The following is a 21,446-nucleotide window of genomic DNA, read 5'->3' on the forward strand; positions in this document are numbered from 1 at the left end:
CTGTTTGACGGAGAAAAAAAAAAGACGGGAAAATTTAACAGTAGTTTCTGTTGGGTGACAGGAATATGAGTTACCTTGTCTGCTTCTACTTTTTGCATTCTCCAAATGTATCCTAGTAAACACAGTTATTATAAAAATGGCTCCCATTTGTCAAGCGCTTGCTCTGTGCCAGGCAGCGGAACATCTCTCTGTTCATTCCCCCAACAGTCCTTGGAGAGTGGCGCTGTTATTAGCCCAATTTCACAGGTTAAGGAATCGAGGCTTAAGAAGTCAAAGACCTCACCCCAGGTCAGGAAGCTGGTTGGTGGCACATTCCAACATAAGGAGTCCAATTTCCCATCCATGTCTTAACCACTGTACATGCAAAACACATAATGAATGTTAGAGATATGCAGTGTGTATTCACCTAGAGGAATGTGGTTGGGTGAGTGGACCATTGAATTAGTAGCTGGGGGACTTTGTTTCTGGACCTACTCTTGACTCACTCTGATTGAATCACTTGAATCAATCTTGAATCACTCTTGAATCACTCTGTGATTGAAATTTGCTTTTGCTCTTAGTTTCTCCACCTTTATAGTAAAGAAAATAAAACCTTTCATGTGCCTGATTCTTTATGCTTATGAACCTGCTTATGTACTTGTAATAAACACATGTTTATGGTGTTATGACCATTAGCTGGGGATAGTTTGGTTTTCTAAAAAAAAAAAAAAAGTGCCTGGGTTTAAGGATTAGGCAGATCCAGGTTCAAGTCCTTTAGACACTCAAACTCCCTGAGCCTCAGTTTCCACAACTGCAAAATGGGGACAGAACTCTGTACCTTGAGGGTTCCAAGGAGGAGTAAATAAGGTTGCCCATGCGAGACAGTTACTACTCAGTACCTATGCCCTCCCTCCCTTGCTCCATCATAGCTCACGTGATCCAGCTTGGGGTAGAGAATAATGAGACCTATTTATGTTTCTTGTAAATGTTTTGCACATTTTAATACAATAAAATTAATTAACAGGGGTACATTGTCAGCGCACAGACCTGGGTAGAGGGAAGCAGGTAAATCAAAATAGAGTGATCTTGGTAGGAATGAGGGCAGAGGACACTCTTTTGGTCTCACTTCTAGACTCGTGGAAACTTCCAGAATGCAAGAAGACACCCCACTGAACGGTGGAGGGCACATGCTTCCTTAACCTTTCACACACTTTTAACCTTTAACTCACCCTGGAGAGAGCAAGTCAGTCCTCTGATGGGTTCAATTCAGTATGTGGGTTAAATCTGTACTGGGAAATTTATTGATTTATATATTTCTAGAAATATAAACATGTGTTCTGTTTTTGCCAAAAAAACCCCAAATCTATACCTACGTCTATAACTATAAAACAATAATAGCTCAAAGGTGCTCATGTCAGATACCATGATGGATTGTTTGGGGACAAAGCTCTTTTTAATAAAGTTGAGAATGGATAGGAGCTTGGGAGACCAAACTTAGTTCTAGATTAGAGACTGTAGCACATAATAAAGAAGAAAGAGGTAATGGCACTCCTTAAACCAACAGTAATAGCTGGCATTTGTTGAGCACCTACACAGGCTCCGGACGCGCAGGCTCAGCGGCCATGGCTCACGGGCCCAGCCGCTCCGCGGCATGTGGGATCTTCCCGGACCGGGGCACGAACCCGTGTCCCCTGCATCTGCAGGCGGACTCTCAACCACTGCGCCACCGGGGAAGCCGCAGGCTTTAAGTCTTTGTGCTCCTCCCCATTGATATATTTTTCTTTTCATAAATATTTTTTAGTATAACCATAGCACAGACATAAAAAGAAAATGTCTAGCTTAGCTTAATGTATTACTTTAAGGCAAATATTCTTGTTCCTACTGCCCAGGTCAAGTTTCATCAATTCCTGCTTCATCTATTTGAAGCTACAGCATTAGGTGCACAAACAATTAGGATTGCTCTGTCGTTATGAAATGTCAAGAGAAGTGGTGGGTGAGCTAAGGCATAGAGTCCCTCCTGTGCCATATCTATCTCTGGCAATAGACTTCCGGGAAATGAAGTTTGTCATTGGAATGTGCCCTCTTCATGGGCACATGCGTAATAGCTGCTCAATTAAGGTGAACACTTGTAGTAGGAATTCCTCTGCATTCCTCCTGTCAGCGACAGTTCCTCCATGTATCACGTCGGGGAGATGGTGTAGGGCCATGGGCTTTGAGAATGGACCTTGAATTTAGACAGGTCAGCCACTTCCCCGTGTAGTTTGGGCAATTCACTTAACCTCCCTAAGCTGCTATCTTCCCTCTTATAAAAAGAATGTTAGGAGTGCTAGGGCTGCTTCATTGATGCTGTGGCTATATGAGGATTAAATTTAAAAATATTTTGGTGGAATCCACAATACAGTACTTGGTATATACTAAACATCCAAGAAATGTTAGGTCATACTGTACCATTGCTGTCTTGTTATATCACCTCACTTGAACCAAGGTTCAGTTGAACACACTTTGTATATATTAGATCCCCCCTACCTTGGGCCAATGATTGTACAGTACAGTGAGTAGATGCTAACTGACCCTGATTCCTGAGGTCTTCCCCTTTCTTACAGCACAGGTGTGCCTTGGAGTCATTGTGTTCCTGATCATATACAACTACTGGTTCCTCTACATCCCTTATTTGACATGGCTTTACTTTGACTGGCAAACCCCAGAGCAAGGAGGCAGGAGATCTGACTGGGTCAGAAGCTGGACCATTTGGAGGTACTTTAAGGACTATTTTCCAATTCATGTGAGTAGAATTGTTTTATATGGTATGGTTTTAAGCTGGGAAAAAAATTCAAATGTGTTATCACATATTTTTCAAGATTTCCCTTTTTAGAGGGAGAGAGCCTGCAATTCAGCCCAAGTTACTAAATGGAGTCTAACCTAAATTGACAAAAGTTAGAAAGCTGTGTATGAGGGGCTCTGGGTTCAGGAAACAGTTTAAAAATTTGGAAACAGCTCTACCCCAGGAAACGAAAATGAGTCGTGTTCTTCATTTCCTCTTGAACACAGAACTAATTCTGAGTCCTTCTGTTTCTTATTGGAAACTAATCAGGGAACATTTTATTTTTTTATGTCAATATAAATGCACTGTAGCTCATCAAAACTTGGGATTTGAATCCAAGTCACAACTACATATTTGGGTTTCACCCCCATGGAGTGCTTGTTGCTGGAGCCTTTGGAAACTTTTGTACAAATTATTCAAACTTCAAGGAGCTGTTTCCTGGCCTCACTGCGTATCTTCACGTGCTTCCATTTTGGTTCCGGTGTCCGCTCTTCCGAGAATATCTGATGAGTAGTGGTAAGTGAAGGCAGATCACTGTTTCTCTAGGGTTCTGGGTGGGCAGGACCACATAGAATGTCCCCTCCCAAACCAGCTGGGTTTACAATTTCTTAGAGTAAAACTCTAAGGAGATGGATTTGGGAGAACTCAGCACACATAAGTGGGGTTTGAATCCATGTGCCACATGTAGAGATAAGGTTAAAGACAACAGGGACAGAAAAGGAGCCTGTCTTAGTTCAGCTCCTATAAGAGAATACCATAGACTGGGTAGCTTGAACAATAGAAATTTATTTCTCACAGTCTGAAGGCTGGGAAGATCTGGTGTCTGGTAATGGCCCACTTGCTGGCTTGCAGATGGCCATCTTCTCATTGTATCTTCACATGGTAGAAAGAGAGAACATGCTAGCTCTGTCCCTTTTCCTATAAGAACATTCACCCTGTTCCTGGGGGCTCCACTCTCATGACCTAATTACCTCCCAAAGGCCCCACCTCCTAATACCATCCTATTGGGGGTTAGGTTTCAACATATGAATTTTGGAGGAATGTAAACATTTAGTTCCTAACAGCCCTGAGAAATAGCAGCATTTAAGCATGGCCTGAAGAAGGGAAGCCTCAGGAGGAAACTGAGAAGTGTCCAGAGGCAAGTGAGGACTGCCAGGTGTCTGGAAATCCATGAGGCCCTCTTTCCAGTGGAAGCAATGCCTCCAGCTCTGCACGCAGAGCAGAATGGCCGTGGCTTTGAACTCAGTGAAAGCTCATACCTATTTGGGCTCAGGTTCTCTACCCTCTAACCTACCCACCTCTGCCTCTTCTCTTCAGAGAGTCACTGATCATTCAGAATCCTGTCCTAATTTTATTCTCCCCCAGTAATAGGAACCCACAGTAAAATGAGCATGTAATTTCCTTCAAGAGACGAAGGGCCGTGTCCTGATAAAACTAACACATTCTTTTTTTTTTTTTTGACATACAGCATAGCCCATTCTCAAGGCTCTGACCTTTATTTATTTATTTAATAAAATATTTATTTATTTTTGGCTGCATTGGGTCTTCGTTGCTGTGCACGGGCTTCCTATAGCTGCGGCGAGCGCGGGCTACTCTTCGTTGCGGTGTGCGGGCTTCTCATTGCGGTGGCTTCTCTAGTACGGAGCACGGGCTCTAGGTGCGCGGGCTTCAGTAGTTGTGGCACGCAGGCTCAGTAGTTGTGGCGCTTGGGCTCTAAAGCACAGGCTCAGTAGTTGTGGCACACAGGCTTAGTTGCTCCATGGCATGTGGGATCTTCCTGGACCAGGGCTCGAACCCGTGTTCCCTGCATTGGCAGGCGGATTCTTAACCACTGCGCCACCAGGGAAGCCCCACATTCATTTATGACTAAAAAAAAGAAAACGGATAAAATCAAGAATGGAAAGAAACAATAAGACATTAAAAAGTGGTTGTCTCTGAAATATGGGTCACAAGTTGTTTGTGTTTTCATTGTTATTGTTTTCCTCCAAGAGTTCATAGCGTTTTCCTCCGAGAGTATGTAGTCCATTTAAAATCTGAAAAGGAGTCTTTAAAGTTATGTTTACATGGGAAAGGCTGATATAAAGGCTGAACAATTATGTAACTTTCGTCTTAAATAGTTTATCAAAGTCAAACTAGAGATTTGGGAATCATGCACAGATTTAGCAATTGATGTACGTTATTTGTCAGATGTCTGAATTTTTGAACCCATTTACATTATACATCCATGTCTGAGAAATAAGAATCCATAAAGAATACCTGAAAACAGACCATTGTGTGTTCAAAAGATCCAGGCCAACCTCTTGGAGGTTATGCTGTTTGGTTCTGAGCAAGGATCTACCAGGATAACGATCAAGATTACCACATACAGCTGTGCAGGGTTGTGCACTGAACAACTCCAGGGGGCACCTTTTACTTATAATGCCATATGAATGGAATCTGTAGAAATGAGCAGTACCCAACCTACCTGAACAAGTGATAGACCTAGTAATAAGCAAGTGACATTTTAAAGACCTAACCCTGTCCCCTGCCAGAATGTTAGATCTTATTAATGGAATCTATTACCAAAAAGTCAGCTATGAAAAAATTATAAACCTGCAAACTGCTCCAAATGTAAGCAGTCTAGGAAAGTCTGTGAAGTATTTGCTGGTGCCGTAGACTATTATGATAAGAGTGTAAAAGGGCAGTTAGTTAACACCTTTTGTTTTATTCACTAAGGGCCAGTCTCAGTTTCCAGGAGAAGCGTGTCTCACGTGCTAAGCAAGGAAGGAGGTGGAAACATCTCAGTCATTGTGCTTGGGGGTGCAGAGGAATCACTGGATGCCCATCCTGGAAAGTTCACTCTGTTCATCCGCCAGCGGAAGGGATTTGTGAAAATTGCTTTGACCCATGGGTAAGTGGCTTTTCATTTCAGGCAACTGGGTCAGGGTAGTTAACACATTATTAAATGAACACAAAGAAGTGAAGTAATTTTTCTGGCCCTTAAAGACGGAGCTTCTAATCGGCTTCCCAATGAAAGCAGGTGTGGATGTTTATGGGGAATGAAATACAACCTTCCCACTAAGGTAACTCAATGTCATGGCATCCAGCAATTCAACTTGTCTGTAAGAGGAAAATCCAAAAACACAAAATTTTATATGCACAGTATAAATTCCCAGCCAAATGAACAAATGAACCATGGCCAAAACCACAGATGACAAAGAAGCTTCCTGGAACCTTGATTTTCTACAGAATAAAATTCCACAAACCACTAAGACTGCTGAGGTACCTCCCCAAAGGACCTCAGGTATAAGTCAGTTTCAATGTGTGGAACATGAACTTAGCGCTATAGGGAGGCTTGGGAACGTTAAAGGATTGTTAGGACTCTGTTGTAAAAGTCAGCTGGGCTAAATGAAATATTTAAATCCTTTTCATTGAAAATGCTTATTCTTCCTCCTTGTTATTTGCAGTGCTTATTTGGTGCCAGTTTTTTCTTTTGGTGAAAATGAACTGTTTAAACAAGTTAGCAACCCTGAAGGCTCATGGCTTCGAGCTGTGCAGGAGAAACTACAGAAGATCATGGGATTTGCTTTGCCACTGTTCCACGCCAGAGGAGTTTTTCAATACAATTTTGGCCTAATGCCCTATAGGAAGCCCATCCACACTGTTGGTATGTACATCAAAGACTCGAGGCTTGTTAAACTGAGTAAAAAGGATTACCTTGCTCTGAGCTATGTTTATTGTTACTGAGATAGCTTTGAGTAAGACCTTCCTAAAATAATAATCCTATAGGTGTTATTTGAGCTTCAGTTACAGTCTGCCTTTTATTTACGAAATGACTATGTTTTCCATTTGAATGGGAATCAATTATTTTAAAAATATTGCTGTTGAACTACAAATAGAATTCAATTTTAGAAATAGAATTTCTAATACTCTAGGATGAATCTATTTCTCTGTACTAGCAGATTACAACATAGCAGTTCTTTGAACATGTTACATCAGAGTCTATTAATATGTGGACATTTCTGTGTAATAGATGTCTTCGTCATGTTCAGTTCACATAGGCATCAGTTCATACGGCAAAAGCATTTTTTCCCCAACTAGATACATGTATCCTAATATAGACTGATTTTATCTTTAAAAATGGCACGTGTGGGAGGATTAAAATGGGGGAGGATGATGACGACGACATTAACCCCAAACACCTCATTTATCCCTCCCCCCGTCCTTTGCCCTTTGGTAACCATAAGTCTGTGGTCTATTTCTGTTTTGTAAATAAGTTCATTTGTATCTTTTTTTTTTTTTAGATTCCACATATAAGCGATATAGTATGGTATTTGTCTGTCTCTGTCGGGCTCACCTCACTTAGTATGATCATCTCTAGGTCCTTCCGTGTTTATAGCTCTGGTTTTTACTTAATGCCTGTCAAGCATGCATCTCTTTTTTTTTTTTTTTGCGGTACGCGGGCCTCTCGCTGTTGTGGCCTCTCCCGTTGCGGAGCACAGGCTCCGGACGCGCAGGCTCAGCGGCCACGGCTCACGGGCCCAGCCTCCTCCCGGACCGGGGCACGAACCCGCGTGCCCTGCATCGGCAGGTGGACTCTCAACCACTGCGCCACCAGGGAAGGGCAAGCATGCATCTCTTAAAGACTCAGAACAAAAGAAAATTGCTTCAGTGCATCCTTCCACTTACCCCCCGAACGATTACATCAGAAACACCAATTCTAGTCTCTAGCATCCTCAGAATCCTGCTATTATGTGAAGCCTTTTAAAAACCAAGCTAAGGATATGCATGTTGCATAAAGACTCAGCTGCATGCTCTTATGGTGATCAGGTGGGAGCCAGATGGCTGAGAGCAGCCTGGTTTGTGTGAACCAGACCCTCAGACAATGTGTATTTAAAGACTTTTATTTACTTGGAGAAACACAAGTTAGGGCTAAGTTATTTACAGTTCCATAAACAAAAGCAAAAGTTATGTATCATTCACATGCGCCAGAGAATAAAACACAATATGATATTGAAACCATGATCTAAGTTGCTATGCTCATTTCTGTTTTAAATCAGTGCACTTCAAACCCAGAGCTGTTTCTCTGCTGACTCCCTGACACACCCCAAGCAGAATTCAGGCAGCGTCCAGAGTGGCAAGTTGTTTTGGGGTCCTTCTGCTCCCCCTTCTACTTAATTAAGAGTTTGTTAACTCCACCTTGCATCACAAGAACTCACTAAATATTAGTTGAATTCACCCTAAATCATTACTGCATCTATAATCCTCTCACTCCCAGGTGTCCAGAGATGCTCTGATTCTCCATCCTGTAAATAGTTTTCCCCCATGTCTCTCAGACCCCACTTCATCAGCAACTTCAACCAGAGCATTCATTTTTTAAAAATAGATTTATTTATTTTATTTATTTATTTTTGGCTGCGTTGGGTCTTTGTTGCTGTGCCCGGGCTTTCTCTAGTTTAGGCGAGTGGGGGCCCCTCTTCATTGCAGTGTGCGGGCTTCTCACTGCGGTGGCTTCTCTTGTTGCAGAGCGTGGGCTCTAGAGCGCGGGCTTCAGTAGTTGTGGCGCACGGGCTTAGTTGCTCCGCGGCATGTGGGATCTTCCCGGACCAGGGCTCGAACCCGTGTCCCCTGCATTGGCAGGCGGATTCTTAACCACTGCGCCACCAGGGAAGTCCCCAGAGCATTCATTGTAGTGTGAGCAAGATTCACTAAGATTCACTAGGACTGTAATGGTTTTGTCTGTTAATGTCCTGTTAGTTAAAATCCCTTTAAAAATGTGCTCTGGCTAATTCTAAGATGCCATCATCAGTCTCTGCATATTTCTTACACCAGACTTTGCTAAACCATCAGGTTTCTCTGCATCTTCCATCAAGACCTTCTTTCCTCTTTCCTGAGGGTCATTCTCAATGGACATAATTTATAAAGAAGCTACCATACATTTTCTTTATGTGTCACAAATAGTATGTCATTTATATATTTTCTCCGGGTTATTATCAGTTTATCCAAGCACAATAAAGTGTTCCCATAGATTATGTTTTATTACATAATAATGGAGAGAAACTGATTTCAATGTCACATCCATCATGACAACTGGGAGAGAAAAAGGAAATGAGTTTAGACATTAAGAACAGTGTGTACAGGGTCCAGTTCCTTGCAAGAATGTTGCAAGGAACTAACTAAAGACTAATTCGTTGATTCACAAATGTGTCTTGAGCTCCTACCCTGTGGGCACTGAGAATATAGCAGAGAACAAATAAGGCAAAATCCCTGCCCTCCTGGAGGTCTGTGATGCAGAAACAAACAAACAAAAGCAACATTCTTGCAAGGAACTGTGACCCTTTACACACTGTTCTTAAAGTCTAGTCTTTAGTTAGGCCTGTCTGATTATAATTCTTAAGTTTTCAGAAATAGAACAACTACATATTAAAACTTTTTAAGATGAATTTACTATTAAGTTCGAGTCGTAGAGCCAGTACAGGTGGTATGACAGAAAGTTGTTTGGGTAAGAAAGTAAAATACAAGGGAAACTTGCTGTTTAAAGGAGGAAATTTCATGTGTCCTAGTATGTGTTGGATTTAAGTTTTAAAATGTCATGTTGAAAAATTTCAAATGTTCAGAAAAGTCTCACGAGTAGTAAAACGAACTCCCGTGTGCCTTTCTCCTAGACTCACCGGTTAACATTTTTGCTACGGTTTTTCTTTCTCTCTCTAATGGTATCATAAATACACCTTTTACTGTTGTTATTGCTGAACTGTTTAAGTGCAAACAACATGACCATTTGTTCCTAATTACTTTTATGTCTATCTCTTAAGAACAAGATTATTCTCTTTTATAATGTCAGTACAATTCAGGAAATTGAACATCGATTAAATGCTATTAACTAGTGTACATGCCATACCCAAATTTCATCAGTTGCCACAATAACATTCTTTTTAGCTATGTGTTTTGGTGGGGGGCAGTTTTTTTTTCCCATAGCAGGATCATACATTGCATTTAATTTTCACTTTCTTTAGCCTACTTTAAGCTGGAATAGGTTTTCAACTTTGTCTTTATAGCATGAGCAGTTTTAAGGCAGATAGCATGATCGAATCAATGATGTCTACAACTTACTCTCAAATGGTTCTACAAAAATAAAAATAATAATACGTGTGTATATCCGTATACATATTGTGTGTGTGTGCACAAAATGTTTAAAACTGGTGAGTCTAGAGGAAGAGCATGCAAGTGCTCATTGTGTTATTTTTTTCTATAGGTTTGAATTTTTTTTTTTTTTTTGATAAAAAAGTTAGGGAAGGGAATGTACCTTATTTAAATAAAACTGGTTTGGAACCACTTGAGGACAAAAGTAGTCCATTTTGTTTCAAGTCATTCTTCTATCCTAATGGGAAAAAAAGCAGGCTAATGGATTTTCTGAAATAGAAAGGAAGGAAGGGGATCCTAATTTAAATTTTAATTGTAAAGTAGGGATTAAAGGAGGTAATAATAAAGGAATTAGTATGGTGCCCAGTACAATGTATTAAGTGCTCAGTAAATGTTCATGAGTGTGTGTGTGTGCATATGTATACACACTTATATACACACATACTTACATTGGGCGTCTTCTGAGACTCCATCATAAGCCAGAGGTTTACTTGAACCCAGGTTTTGACTCTTCCCAAATCCCACTCCGCCCAGCTCTGTGCCTGGTCTCTCTCTTGTGTATGGCTATGTAGCATCTAAAGAAAGAGCAATTCCTATGTGAGACCATTAGAGAGAGAAAACTGCAAAATGTTCACAATTACAGAGAAATAGAAAAAAGGCTCCTTATTGAGAAATACCAACTCTTTGCCTCAATGAGAAGAAAATAACTCCCATCTCCAAGCTCTTCTCCAGCTGCAAATACAATAGCTCGTGAAGCTGCTTATTCTCCATCTAGGTAAATACAGCACAGCATCACAGGAGTTAGAGCAAGCCTGCTGTGTAAGGCAATAAAGACATAACTAATCCTGAATTGTTGGATGGAATTGAAAAGGGAACAAAGGAGCATGCCAGCTATAAAAAGCACCGAAACATAAACAAGAGCTAAGATTCCTGACTCTGCCACAAGTAGATGTTAGCTGATTTTTCCAGGGCAAGGAGTTCTACCTCCAGAGCAATCTAATGCAGCTGGTTTTTCCTTTGTGTTATAAAAAGGGAGTCAGGCAGCAGTCTCTAACTAACCCAGTCTTATGTGGAAGACAGCTTTCTTCTCCTTGATAGTAAAAATCTCCTTTTTGTGGAGAGAGGGAACTCTGGTCTTCTAGGGCTCCGGGGACCCTTCTCAGATTTGCAAGTTTTTGTTTTGTTACCTCTGTCTGTATCCCTAAAAAGTAATTGAGAAAGGTTCTTGCTCTCTAATCCAATTTTGGGTTAGTTTAGTAACGAGAGGCAGAAGTGCTGGGTTTAAATCTTCATTTCCTTTGGTTTTTGTTTGTTTTTGTGTATGTGTATGTATAGTTTAGAAACTTTCAGCATCTCAGTTTCTTTGTGGGTAAATAAGAGAAAGACAAGTATGACTGTGTTTGTCTCACAGTTTAAAGGGAAAAATCTAATGATGCTAAATTGAATTTAGAGGAGCGTGTTTGAGCCCTCTGGAAGAACGATCTGAAATATAATAAAACTATTAATAGGAAAAGAACAGGATTGGAATTAACTGTAGGGTATCTCAGGAAATAAGACTCAATAATTCAGAATTCACAAGGCCTAATTGAAGTAAGCTGGGAACAACACTCTTCATCTTCTTAGACCACTGTATCTCTTTATAAATCCCCCTTCCCACCCAGAATAGTTGCACTTAACCTCTCTCCTTGGGATAATTTCACTAAGAAAACAGAAGTTATTTCTGTAACACCACAGATTTGCTGGTAGATTTGCAGGTAGATTTCTCAATGAGCACGTAAATTTCTCAGTTTCTTTCCTCAGACAACAACAAAGATCGGAGCTGGATGGAAGCTTCAAGGTTGCCTACTCTTTTATTCCATACGTGTGAAAATTAAGGCCAGAGAAGAAGTTACTTACTAGCTCCGTGTACCTGCTGGTGAGCTAGCACTGGATCTGGTCTAGCCTGATGCTTCTTGTGCAACACCAACCCCCAATTCCACCCCATCATTTCAGCCTTCCTAGTCTGTATCTCAACCACAAATGACATGAGAGTTCCCTGGCCATTCTGTGGTTAGAACTCAGTGCTTTCACTGCCTTGGGCCTGGGTTCAATCCCTGGTCGGGGAACTGAGATCCTGCAAGCTGTGTGGCAACAAAAAAAAAAGTCAACCACACTGACAGCGAGATAGTTATGTTAAATTACAAAGGACTGATGTCTACTATGTATGTTTGACATCCAAGCTTTCAAGGAAAACTGTATAGGAGCTTCTTGAGGCTATATATGGTTAAAAACGTAGCAATTTGAGAATACTAATGTTGTGATAAGGAGGTTATATATCTATACATAGGATATATAGATTATGTGTAACATTGTATATAAATATAGATAGATATAGATAGATATCTTCTTAATATATAATATATTATAATATATGTGTGTGTGTTTGTGTGTATACATTCCCTTCTCTGTGCTCCCTTACCTCCCATACTATTGTCACACTTCCTTCTACTGTTATTTATCACTTCCTTCTTTCTCTGGTACCTTCTTAACTAATCACCTTTTGTTACTAACATGGATCGAACCTTGGATGTAGCATGGGGAGACTCCGGGTGGGCAAAGGAGGCCCTGCGAGTGCCATTCTGTTACCTACAGCCCCATTTGACCTCATGCCCAAGCTAATCAAATGTAGTAAGCAGTTTGCCGTTCATTGAACATCCTGTACATTTTCAACTCTTGGCGTCGGTAGCAGCATCAGGCCAGCAGAGGTCGCAATGAGTAGCAGAGAGGACTGAGGGCAGCAGGAGGTGGGGCCACGTATATCTAGTGTCTCAAAATCTGACACAAGTGAGATAAAAGTTATTTATTATATAAATGCCTTAAAATACATGTAGAAATTGCTAGGTTTTAAAAAATTAATTAGTTCATTTTTAATTATACAGATAACACCAATGCCTTCTCATTGTAGAAAATTCATACAATACAGATAAAATGTAAATTCCCCCAGCTCTACCTCCCTCCCTCCAGGTAAGGGCTATCAGTGTAGATTTGCTTAGTGCACTAAAAGCTTATAATGCACCTAGATAGAGACATTTTTAATAAATAGGATCATACTATGTTATTTTACAACTTTTCCCCACCTACAACATTTTAGACATCTCATTTTTTAAATTGAGATATAATTGCATATAACAGTTAGCTTCAAGTGTTGATTTGATATTTGTATATATTGTAAAATGATCACCACAATAAGTCACCATACACAGTTACAAAAATATCATTTAGTTTTTAAAAGAATTGCTGCCTAGGATTCCACTGAATGAATGGTCTGTGGTTTATTTAATGTGTTTTTCTATTAATACTTTTGGTTGGTTTTGTTTTCCACCATTACAGACAGTGGAATCCTTGTGATTATGTATGTTTTCTGGTACAGATACTTAGCAGTGAAGATATATATTCTTTTCATTTTTTTAGGATGACATTAAACAGAGCCAGAATAGAGGGCTGCTGCCTCATGAGCTAAGATTTCCCAGGCAGTGATAATAGAGCACTGTGGTCTGGCTGTCAGCTGTACCAGAGGAGCGAGCTGCTGACGTGCACACACAGCAATGTCCTCTTATCTCCCAGCTGCAGCCAGCACAGTAGTTCATTTGACTCAAAGTCAAAACCACAAGCGTCCTGACAATCCAGCGTCTGCTGAGAAGGAAAGCTCTTTATTTGCTACCAAAAGAGATGGTGTGACTACGGCAGGCAGCCAGTAAAAGGAAAAAGGGATGGGAGCTGGCAGGCCTGACAGATTCTGATTGGGAGATCTTTCTAGGGCTGTCCATTAGAGGTGGTAGTTTGTGGTGGAGTGGTTTTGATTTCTTACGTATGATGTATTCTCTGTTTTTGCAGTTGGCCGCCCAATCCCTGTTCGTCAGACCCTGCACCCAACCCCAGAGCAGATTGAGGAGTTGCATCAGACCTATATGGACGAGCTAAGGAAATTATTTGAGGAGCACAAAGGGAAGTATGGTATTCCAGAAAATGAAACTCTCATTTTTAGATAACCCTCCTCCTCGAAGGCATGCAAGAGGGCGAGAGAATATCCCGTTGAAAGAACAAATATTTTAAATAAATTAAATTTTTTCTTTGATGAAGGAATCAGATTTGCAACTGAGAAGTATTATGTATGGTGACAGATGTTGATGTTTATCTATGGTAACTAAAAATCCAGTGGGTGACTGTAGGGTAAGGTTGGAGATGATTATCAGCCTTTTAATCGTCTTCCTCATTTGGGAAGGTCAAAATTATTTTACAGGTTAAGAAAAGGTTTAGAATTATTCACTTGCGGGACTTCCCTGGTGGCGCAGTGGTTAGGGATCCACCTGCCAATGCAGGGGACTCGAGTTCCAGCCCTGGCCTGGGAAGATCCCAGATGCCACAGAGCAACTAAACCTGTGCGCCACAACTACTGAGCCTGTGCTCTAGAGCCCACGAGCCACAACTACTGAGCCCGTGAGCCACAACTACTAAAGCTTGCGTGCCTAGAGCCCATGCTCCGCAACAAGAGAAGCCACTGCAATGAGAAGCCCACGCACCACAGCAAAGAGTAGCCCCTGCTCGCCACAACTAGAGAAGGCCTGTGCGCAGCAATGAAGACCCAACGCAGCCAAAAAAACCCCCCAAATTATTCATGTGCTTAAAAAAAATGACAGCTTCAAAAAAAATAATTAGACCCCTTTACTAAATATTACAATAACTTAATGTGGCGTTTTCACTGAATATGACAGCTGTTGTTCAGCACAGCTGGAACATTTACGAGACAGTGTGTAAAATAACTTGCCATGTAGAACTGGAGGACATCATTTTTTTTTCTGCTTGAACAGACCATTTATTAGTGAATAATGTTACTTTTAAGACTTAGATAATTTGATCCTTTAGGTCATACCAACCAACGCATTTTTATACAATATTGCAGAATTTTAATGCCATTTTGGAAACAGGATGAATCTACCATATGGAAACGCATGTGGATGAGAGCATGTCTTCTCTTTTCTAATTATGCTTAGAAATATTCATTGTTGCCATTTGCTTAGAAATATGTTCATTTGCTACCGGTAAGGAGGTCTTTTGGAAGACATGCTTTGGACGGGTTTTAAGACATTGAAATTCCAAAAGGTTTTCACAGTAAAAGGAGGGGTTTTAATTGTCTTCCAATATGGCCTCTTCGAGTAAGATGAGCTCTGAGAGACAGCGCCCTCTGGAGAGATGGGACCAGTTCACCGTTGACTCGGGTTATATGATTCTCCCTAAACCAGAATGTCAGGTCCGGGAGGGCGGGATCCTTGTCCTTCCTGTTCATGGATGTCTCCTTAGCGCCTGGGTCAGCTCATGATACGTAGTAGGCATGAAATAAGTACTTGTTGAATGGGCGTATTTCTAGGTGGACACACAAACCTTGCCATAGGTAAAGAATTTTTTTAAGCTGTACCATAGTATGAAACCTATTCTAAGAAAAGACGTACTTTCCGAAGGAGGTAATTTATGTGTGATTGTCCCGTGCCAGTAATTGACAGTATCGCAGACTGGTTTGTAAAGAGCAGGTTGAGGAGGGTTTCTGAGAATTAGTCACTAAGCATTAAGCAATTATCCAATAAGTAAGAAGAATATCTAGTTTCCAAGCGATCTCCACTGCCACATGTCTTTCTATACCTCCTCCACTCTCAGTATTTGGGGGCAACTTTTTTGAGTTGTTCTAACTTACTGTTAATATGTGTTAAAACCCCTAATTTTTAAAACATCAGGCCCTGGGCTAGAGCCTGGATTGGGTGTAGCAACAGCAAAACACAATCATGCTGGGTAATGCCGTGAGTAGAAAAGCATTTCACACACGGAAAAGGGAACCTTCTCAATTGTTCTATAGAAGACTTTTAGGCCAGCATCCCTTTGGCTTCATAAGATTGAGCAGTCCAGGAGGCCACTGACCCAAGGCCTTAAAATTAGATCAGTTCTTTCGTCAAAGCAGGGAACAGGGCACATCCTATTTTATTCTCTCTCTCTCTCTTTTTTTTTTTTTCTGGCCTCTCCTTGTGGCTTGCGGGATCTTAGCTCCCCGATCAGGGGTTGAACCTGGCCTCTGGCAGTGAAAATGCCAAGTCCTAACCGCTGGACCTCCAGGGAATTCCCAGGACACATCCTATTTTAATAGATGCGGATACTTTGACGATAAATCCTTTTTGGTATTATTCAATACCAAACAAATGTAAAAGGAGCGCCATTTACATAAAACTATGCCCTAGCTGGTCAGGGGTAAGTCTTTCTGACAGAGCTGTGAGGCCCAAGTAACCACAACAACTAAAGGCCTTTAAGTTTTATAAAATCTATGAACTTCATTCCTTTGGAGAAGTTTATGAAAATCTCATGACACAGTCTTTTGCGATCTCACAAGGTATGAATTTTAATCTCACACTCAGTAGTGAGGGGGCCAAGATGACCACCAACCTCCACTGGATTGTCTAGGAAGCAGTTAAAGCCCATGTGTGGAAAGCAGAGGCCCTGAAAACTGGGAAAAGTTCTGCTCTGATGAATTTATTTAGAATTATGCCGTTTAAAAAATCTAGACATCGGCAACTTTAATTTTGGCATACATAAAATCTTATTTTCAGGTACGTATTAGGGAGTTGATCTCCAGAGGTCTTAATCCAGCAAAGCCAGAAGTCCTTTCATAAACTCAAAGCATAGTTGTAAGTTCCATACAGTCCTACAGACTGCAAATGAATATATATGTATTTTTAAAATAAATAAATTTATTTATTTATTTTTGGCCATGTTGGGTCCTTGTTGCTGCGTGGGCTTCTCATTGCAGTGGCTTCTTTTGTTGCGGAGCACGGGCTCTAGGCGCATGGGCTCAGTAGTTGTGGCTCCCGGGGTTAGTTGCTCCGCGACATGTGGGATCTTCCCGGGCCAGGGCTCGAACCCGTGTCCCCTGCATTGGCAGGCGGATTCTTAATCACTGCGCCACCAGGGAAGCCCGCAGATGAATATTTTTATAGGAATTTTTGCTACAACACAAATGTGAGCCATATATTGTATTCACTAGTATGGTTGGATGGAGATCTCCTCAACTTTAAAGCTTCTCATCTAATATATAATTGCATGTAAAATTTAAACAGCAAAACAAAATAACAAGAACAACAACAACAACAGAAATAACCCCAGAACACCGGAAGAGAAACTGGGCAGATTTCCTTAAGAAAATGTGCATTTATGCTATTTGATTTGGACATCTCTTTCTCCTGTTTCCTTTGCACACCAGGTGCAGGCTGAGTCATTTCCTTTGTCTTGCAGCTAGAAGTATTGAAATTGTCCCTACCCAGCTAGGTCTGTGACGTTCACAATGAGGTTTGCAGCTTTGGTGCTTATGAAAGCCAACCAGTTTTGCTCTGTCTCAAGGGGAACTGGGGCAAGGGATGCTGCGTGATTTATGCAAACCCTTCACCAGGACTGTGAAAACAGTCAAAGTCTGTATAAGTCAGGGGTGATGAGTGAGCCTTTATTATTTGTGTAGGGTTAAAAGTAAAATCCCTACTTCCAGTAGAAGGTATATTTCTGTCAAGGGAAGCACAGGAGGTGGAATCTAGATTCAGTGCCCTTACATCTGTAACTGTGCGTCTCTTCCAAACTACCTCACAGGTGCAGACTCTGCCAAATTGGTGATAAATCTGAAAACATGTTTGTGGTGTGTTATCTTCGTCTTCTTTTCCTCTGAAACAGGAGAAAATGTGGATGGGATCTGTCAGCTGGTTGGTTTTCTCCAATAGCCCAAGTTTGCTAGTTCTCATATATATATATATTTTTTCTAAGCTAGGTGATAAAATGTCTATTTGTGGGGCTGGGAGAGTTCCTTCTAGTAGAATTTGTATATCTTTTTAAAGGAGAAAAACAAGGCAGTGTCGAAATAACCAAGTCGTTGCTCCTGTTTCTCTAGGATGGTAAACACAGAAGCCGTTCTTTATATTTACAACAGAGGGATTTCTCTAATGCCTTGTATTGGGTTGACCAAAAAGTTTGTTCCAGATTTCAATGTTACGAAAACCCGAACGAACTTTTTGGCCAACCCGATATTTTAGTTATTTGAATTACTCCTTCCCAAACACCATCAGCTTAGTGCCTTAATAATCTTCTATGAGAAGAAGAAATTTGATCTCAATCCGTAGTTAACCCATGGGGTGATGAGTGCCTCGGTGGCAGAAACGGTGCCTTGCGTGTGTTTCGATCCTGGCCCAAAGAGAGCAGACTTCTGCCGTCTCTCCGTGAATGCTTGAGGCATCGACCAGGAAGGTTGATGGTTGGTGCCGTGGAAGCCCAGTTTTAGAGCTAGAAGGGACTTCATAGTCTGTCAGATATTCCTTCTGCAGATGAAGCAGCTGAACCCCAGTGAGGTTTAATACGCATTGGAACTGACCCCATGTTCCAGATTGAACAGGAGGTACTGCTATTCTGTGACTGAAGATTAGTAAACCCGGGAATCCTCCTATAAAGCAAAAGTGTCAAAGAAGTAGAGTACGATTAAAAATACACTTAAGGCAAGGAATTTAACAACTCTGCAGCAAGCTCTGTCTTATTGGTATTAAGAACATTTTCCTTTCTTGAGATCAGTACACTGCATTGTTGACTTTTCCTTTTTGCAAGAGCTATTTTGGTGATGTGTCCTGGGCAAAGCCCAAGTTTCCAACAACAGGCTTAGCCACTGGAGCCTTATAAGAGCAGCAGGATGGGGCAAGCTGCCTCAGGCCCAGGGCGGGTGACAGAACCTCAGACAGGGGAGCAAGCAGAGTTTCTGTCACCTCACAGTCTGCTCCAAGCCCCAGTCCATTTTGGCTTCAGCCTCCTCCAGCTGGCTTGTCACAGCTGCTTTCTTTTTTTTTTTAATAGCTCTTAGATTCTGGTTATGAATTATCTTAGGCTCTCTTGAGAATAAAGGTAAATCCGACCTTCCTTGTATTCCCGAAGGCATTGGGAATTGGCGTGATTCTCTCCTATTCCATTTCCAAACCAACTTGGAGCTTAAGGTCTTGCTGGTTGGATTTCAATCCCTCTTTTATGGGGATGCAGTCATGTTGAGACAACCAGAGAAAGTAACTATCCCATTCTTTTCTGCTCGCCAGGCTTCTATGTTCAAATCGTCCTTTAGCCTCTGGCCTTCCACTAATTGGCTGTGTGACGTGGGCTCGGTGGCTTCCTATGTAAATAGAGTTAGGAGTGAATGATCTCCGAGGTTCCTTCTGGCTCTATCTCTGTGGTCTCTCCCTGGCCTTTTTTCTGTCATTGTGATGACATCTAGTTGGAGATGCAGATTTATGTGATGACTTCCTTTTCCTGTACCATCCTCATTTGATTGTGTTCCTCCAAGACATGTAGTGAGTTCAGACGATTCTCTCACTTTCTTGTTATTTATAAAACACAGATTGCTACTGAAATTTCTTCACAGTGACCTTTCATCATGGTGTTTTTAAGAAATAATTTAAATCTCTAAGTAAAAATCAGAGAAATTTATCTATGAGGCTTCCTCCTTTATATCATTCAAAACTAGGGCATAACAGTTTATTACTTGTTAAACTCTTTATAGGAGATGGTGAATTTTTATATTTTCATTATTGGGTGTGTGGCTGTGTGCTTTTTAAAAGCTCTCGGTTTGTAAAGTTTTGACCAATAAATGGGTTTTCTGCTCAAGTTATAATTGTGTGGGTGTGGTGTTTCACTTGGACTTGGGGATGAATACAAGCAAGGGAAATGCAGTGAAAAGGTGAGCATTGCAAATTCTCCTACTGAAGAGTCAGTCCTTTAAATTCACGTGATTGGGATAAAGGTCAAGACAGAAAGCAGGGGCAGGGCTAACGAAAAAGTGCAGGTGTGCAGGGTGAAGCATGAGCAGAGGGCAGTGAGAGGAAACAAGTCAGGAAATTGCTGTGGTCTCATGTGGTTGGAATAAGTGTGAAACCTCTCAGATCCAGAAATATTAAAAAGCCGGTCAAAAAATGTACAGGTTCTCAATCAAGTGAATCACTTCTAGTGGGCACTGGGTTTCTTTTTGGATGATGAAAGTGTTCTAAAATTAGATTGTGGTGACGGTTGCACAACTCTGTGAATATTCTAAAAACCCCTAAACTCTGCACTTTAAATGGGTGAATTTTATGGTATGTGAATTATGTCTCAATAAGGACGTTTTGTAAACTCAAGTCAATCAGACACTTGCCGAAATAAAGGAAGAAGTTTAAAAATTCTTTTGTTTAATGTGTCAAAAATGAAATGGCCTCCCTTTGATGCCAGCGCTTTGAACGATAAAGTTTATACCTTGATTTTTGAGACCTGTTGGTATTTCTGCTGTTTCTTTTCAAAATAGGTGTTTTCAGTACTCTTTTAAAGTATTTTATTGCATAAAGAACATGCCGTTTTATTATGGTGTAAAATACTGTTTGACTTTCATTTTTCCCAGTATTTTATTAATACTATAGCTGAAGACTAAGTAAATATTATCATGTAAAGATAACCATCAACATTTATTGACCACCTACAATGTGCCAGATTCAGGGCTAAGTACTTTGAGTTATGGCATTTAGCTCTTAAAATAGCCCTATGGATTGGTACTATTTTTATCCCATAGGAAACTGGGGCTCAGAGCAGCTAAGAGCTCTAGTGGAAGCAACCCTGATGGCCGGTGGTGGAGCTCAGACATGATGCCAGGTCCTCTGGCCAGGGCCAATGCTTGGGGTGTAGGGCTCAGGAGCCCTGGGGTGTGTGCCATCTCTTTCAGTAACTGGCTGCGTGACTCTGGGTAAGTGACCTTGTATTGTTTACCTATCAAATGAGAAGGTGGGACATGATTGTGAAGATTCCTTATAGGTCCACCTAGACGTGATTCTGTTCTAAAACGTCTACGTTTCCAGGCCACTCCCCAAACCCAGTGGGCATGGCAGCCATTCTCAGCGCTGAGAACAACTCTGGGGACCCATTGTGAGATGGAAAAATGTTGTGTTTGCCATTAGAAGGACAGAGTGAGGAAGTTTCATCAGTGGACTAATATTTGTTGTCAAAGTTTAAAATGTTATATGAAGAATACTTGTTTAATTAAAAGTCTTGATTTTGGGGGGAAACTGTTACTACATAGAGCATTAGTGGGGGAAAGATCATTTTTTCAAACTGTATTTTATTTTATTATTTTTTTAAATTGAAGTATAGTTGATTTATAGTATGTTAGTTTCAGGTGTACAGCAAAGTGATTCAGTCATATATATATTCTTTCTCAGATTCTTTCTTTCTTTCTTTTTTTGCGGTACGTGGGCCTCTCCCTGTTGTGGCCTCTCCCGTCCGGAGCGCAGGCTCCGGACGCGCAGGCTCAGTGGCCATGGCTCACGGGCCCAGCCGCTCCGCGGCATGTGGGATCTTCCCAGACCGGGGCACGAACCCGTGTCCCCCGCATTGGCAGGCGGACTCTCAACCACTGCGCCACCAGGGAAGCCCCAGATTCTTTTTCCTTATAGGTTATTACAGACTACTGAGCATAGTT

The 21,446-nt window shown here is 41.2% G+C and overlaps 1 protein-coding gene across 2 annotated transcripts in view; it reads left to right on the forward strand.

Moving 5' to 3' along the window:
- Positions 1-14,041, forward strand: part of MOGAT1 (monoacylglycerol O-acyltransferase 1) — a 28,286-nt gene extending 14,245 nt beyond the window's left edge. The window contains exons 2-7 of one of the 2 annotated variants that reach the window (XM_033426753.2): positions 2,583-2,761; positions 3,112-3,316; positions 5,516-5,690; positions 6,247-6,446; positions 11,720-11,834; positions 13,793-13,820. In XM_033426753.2, the coding sequence (XP_033282644.1) occupies positions 2,583-2,761; positions 3,112-3,316; positions 5,516-5,690; positions 6,247-6,446; positions 11,720-11,793 (833 nt within the window). In that variant the 3' untranslated portion in view covers positions 11,794-11,834; positions 13,793-13,820. Of the gene's footprint in view, positions 1-2,582; positions 2,762-3,111; positions 3,317-5,515; positions 5,691-6,246; positions 6,447-11,719; positions 11,835-13,792 lie in introns of both variants that reach the window. The other variant, XM_004262652.4, reaches the window with a different exon arrangement.
- Positions 14,042-21,446: the final 7,405 nt, after the last annotated feature.

The sequence above is a fragment of the Orcinus orca genome, chromosome 7, assembly GCF_937001465.1.
Source record: "Orcinus orca chromosome 7, mOrcOrc1.1, whole genome shotgun sequence".
Classification (NCBI taxonomy): domain Eukaryota; kingdom Metazoa; phylum Chordata; class Mammalia; order Artiodactyla; family Delphinidae; genus Orcinus; species Orcinus orca.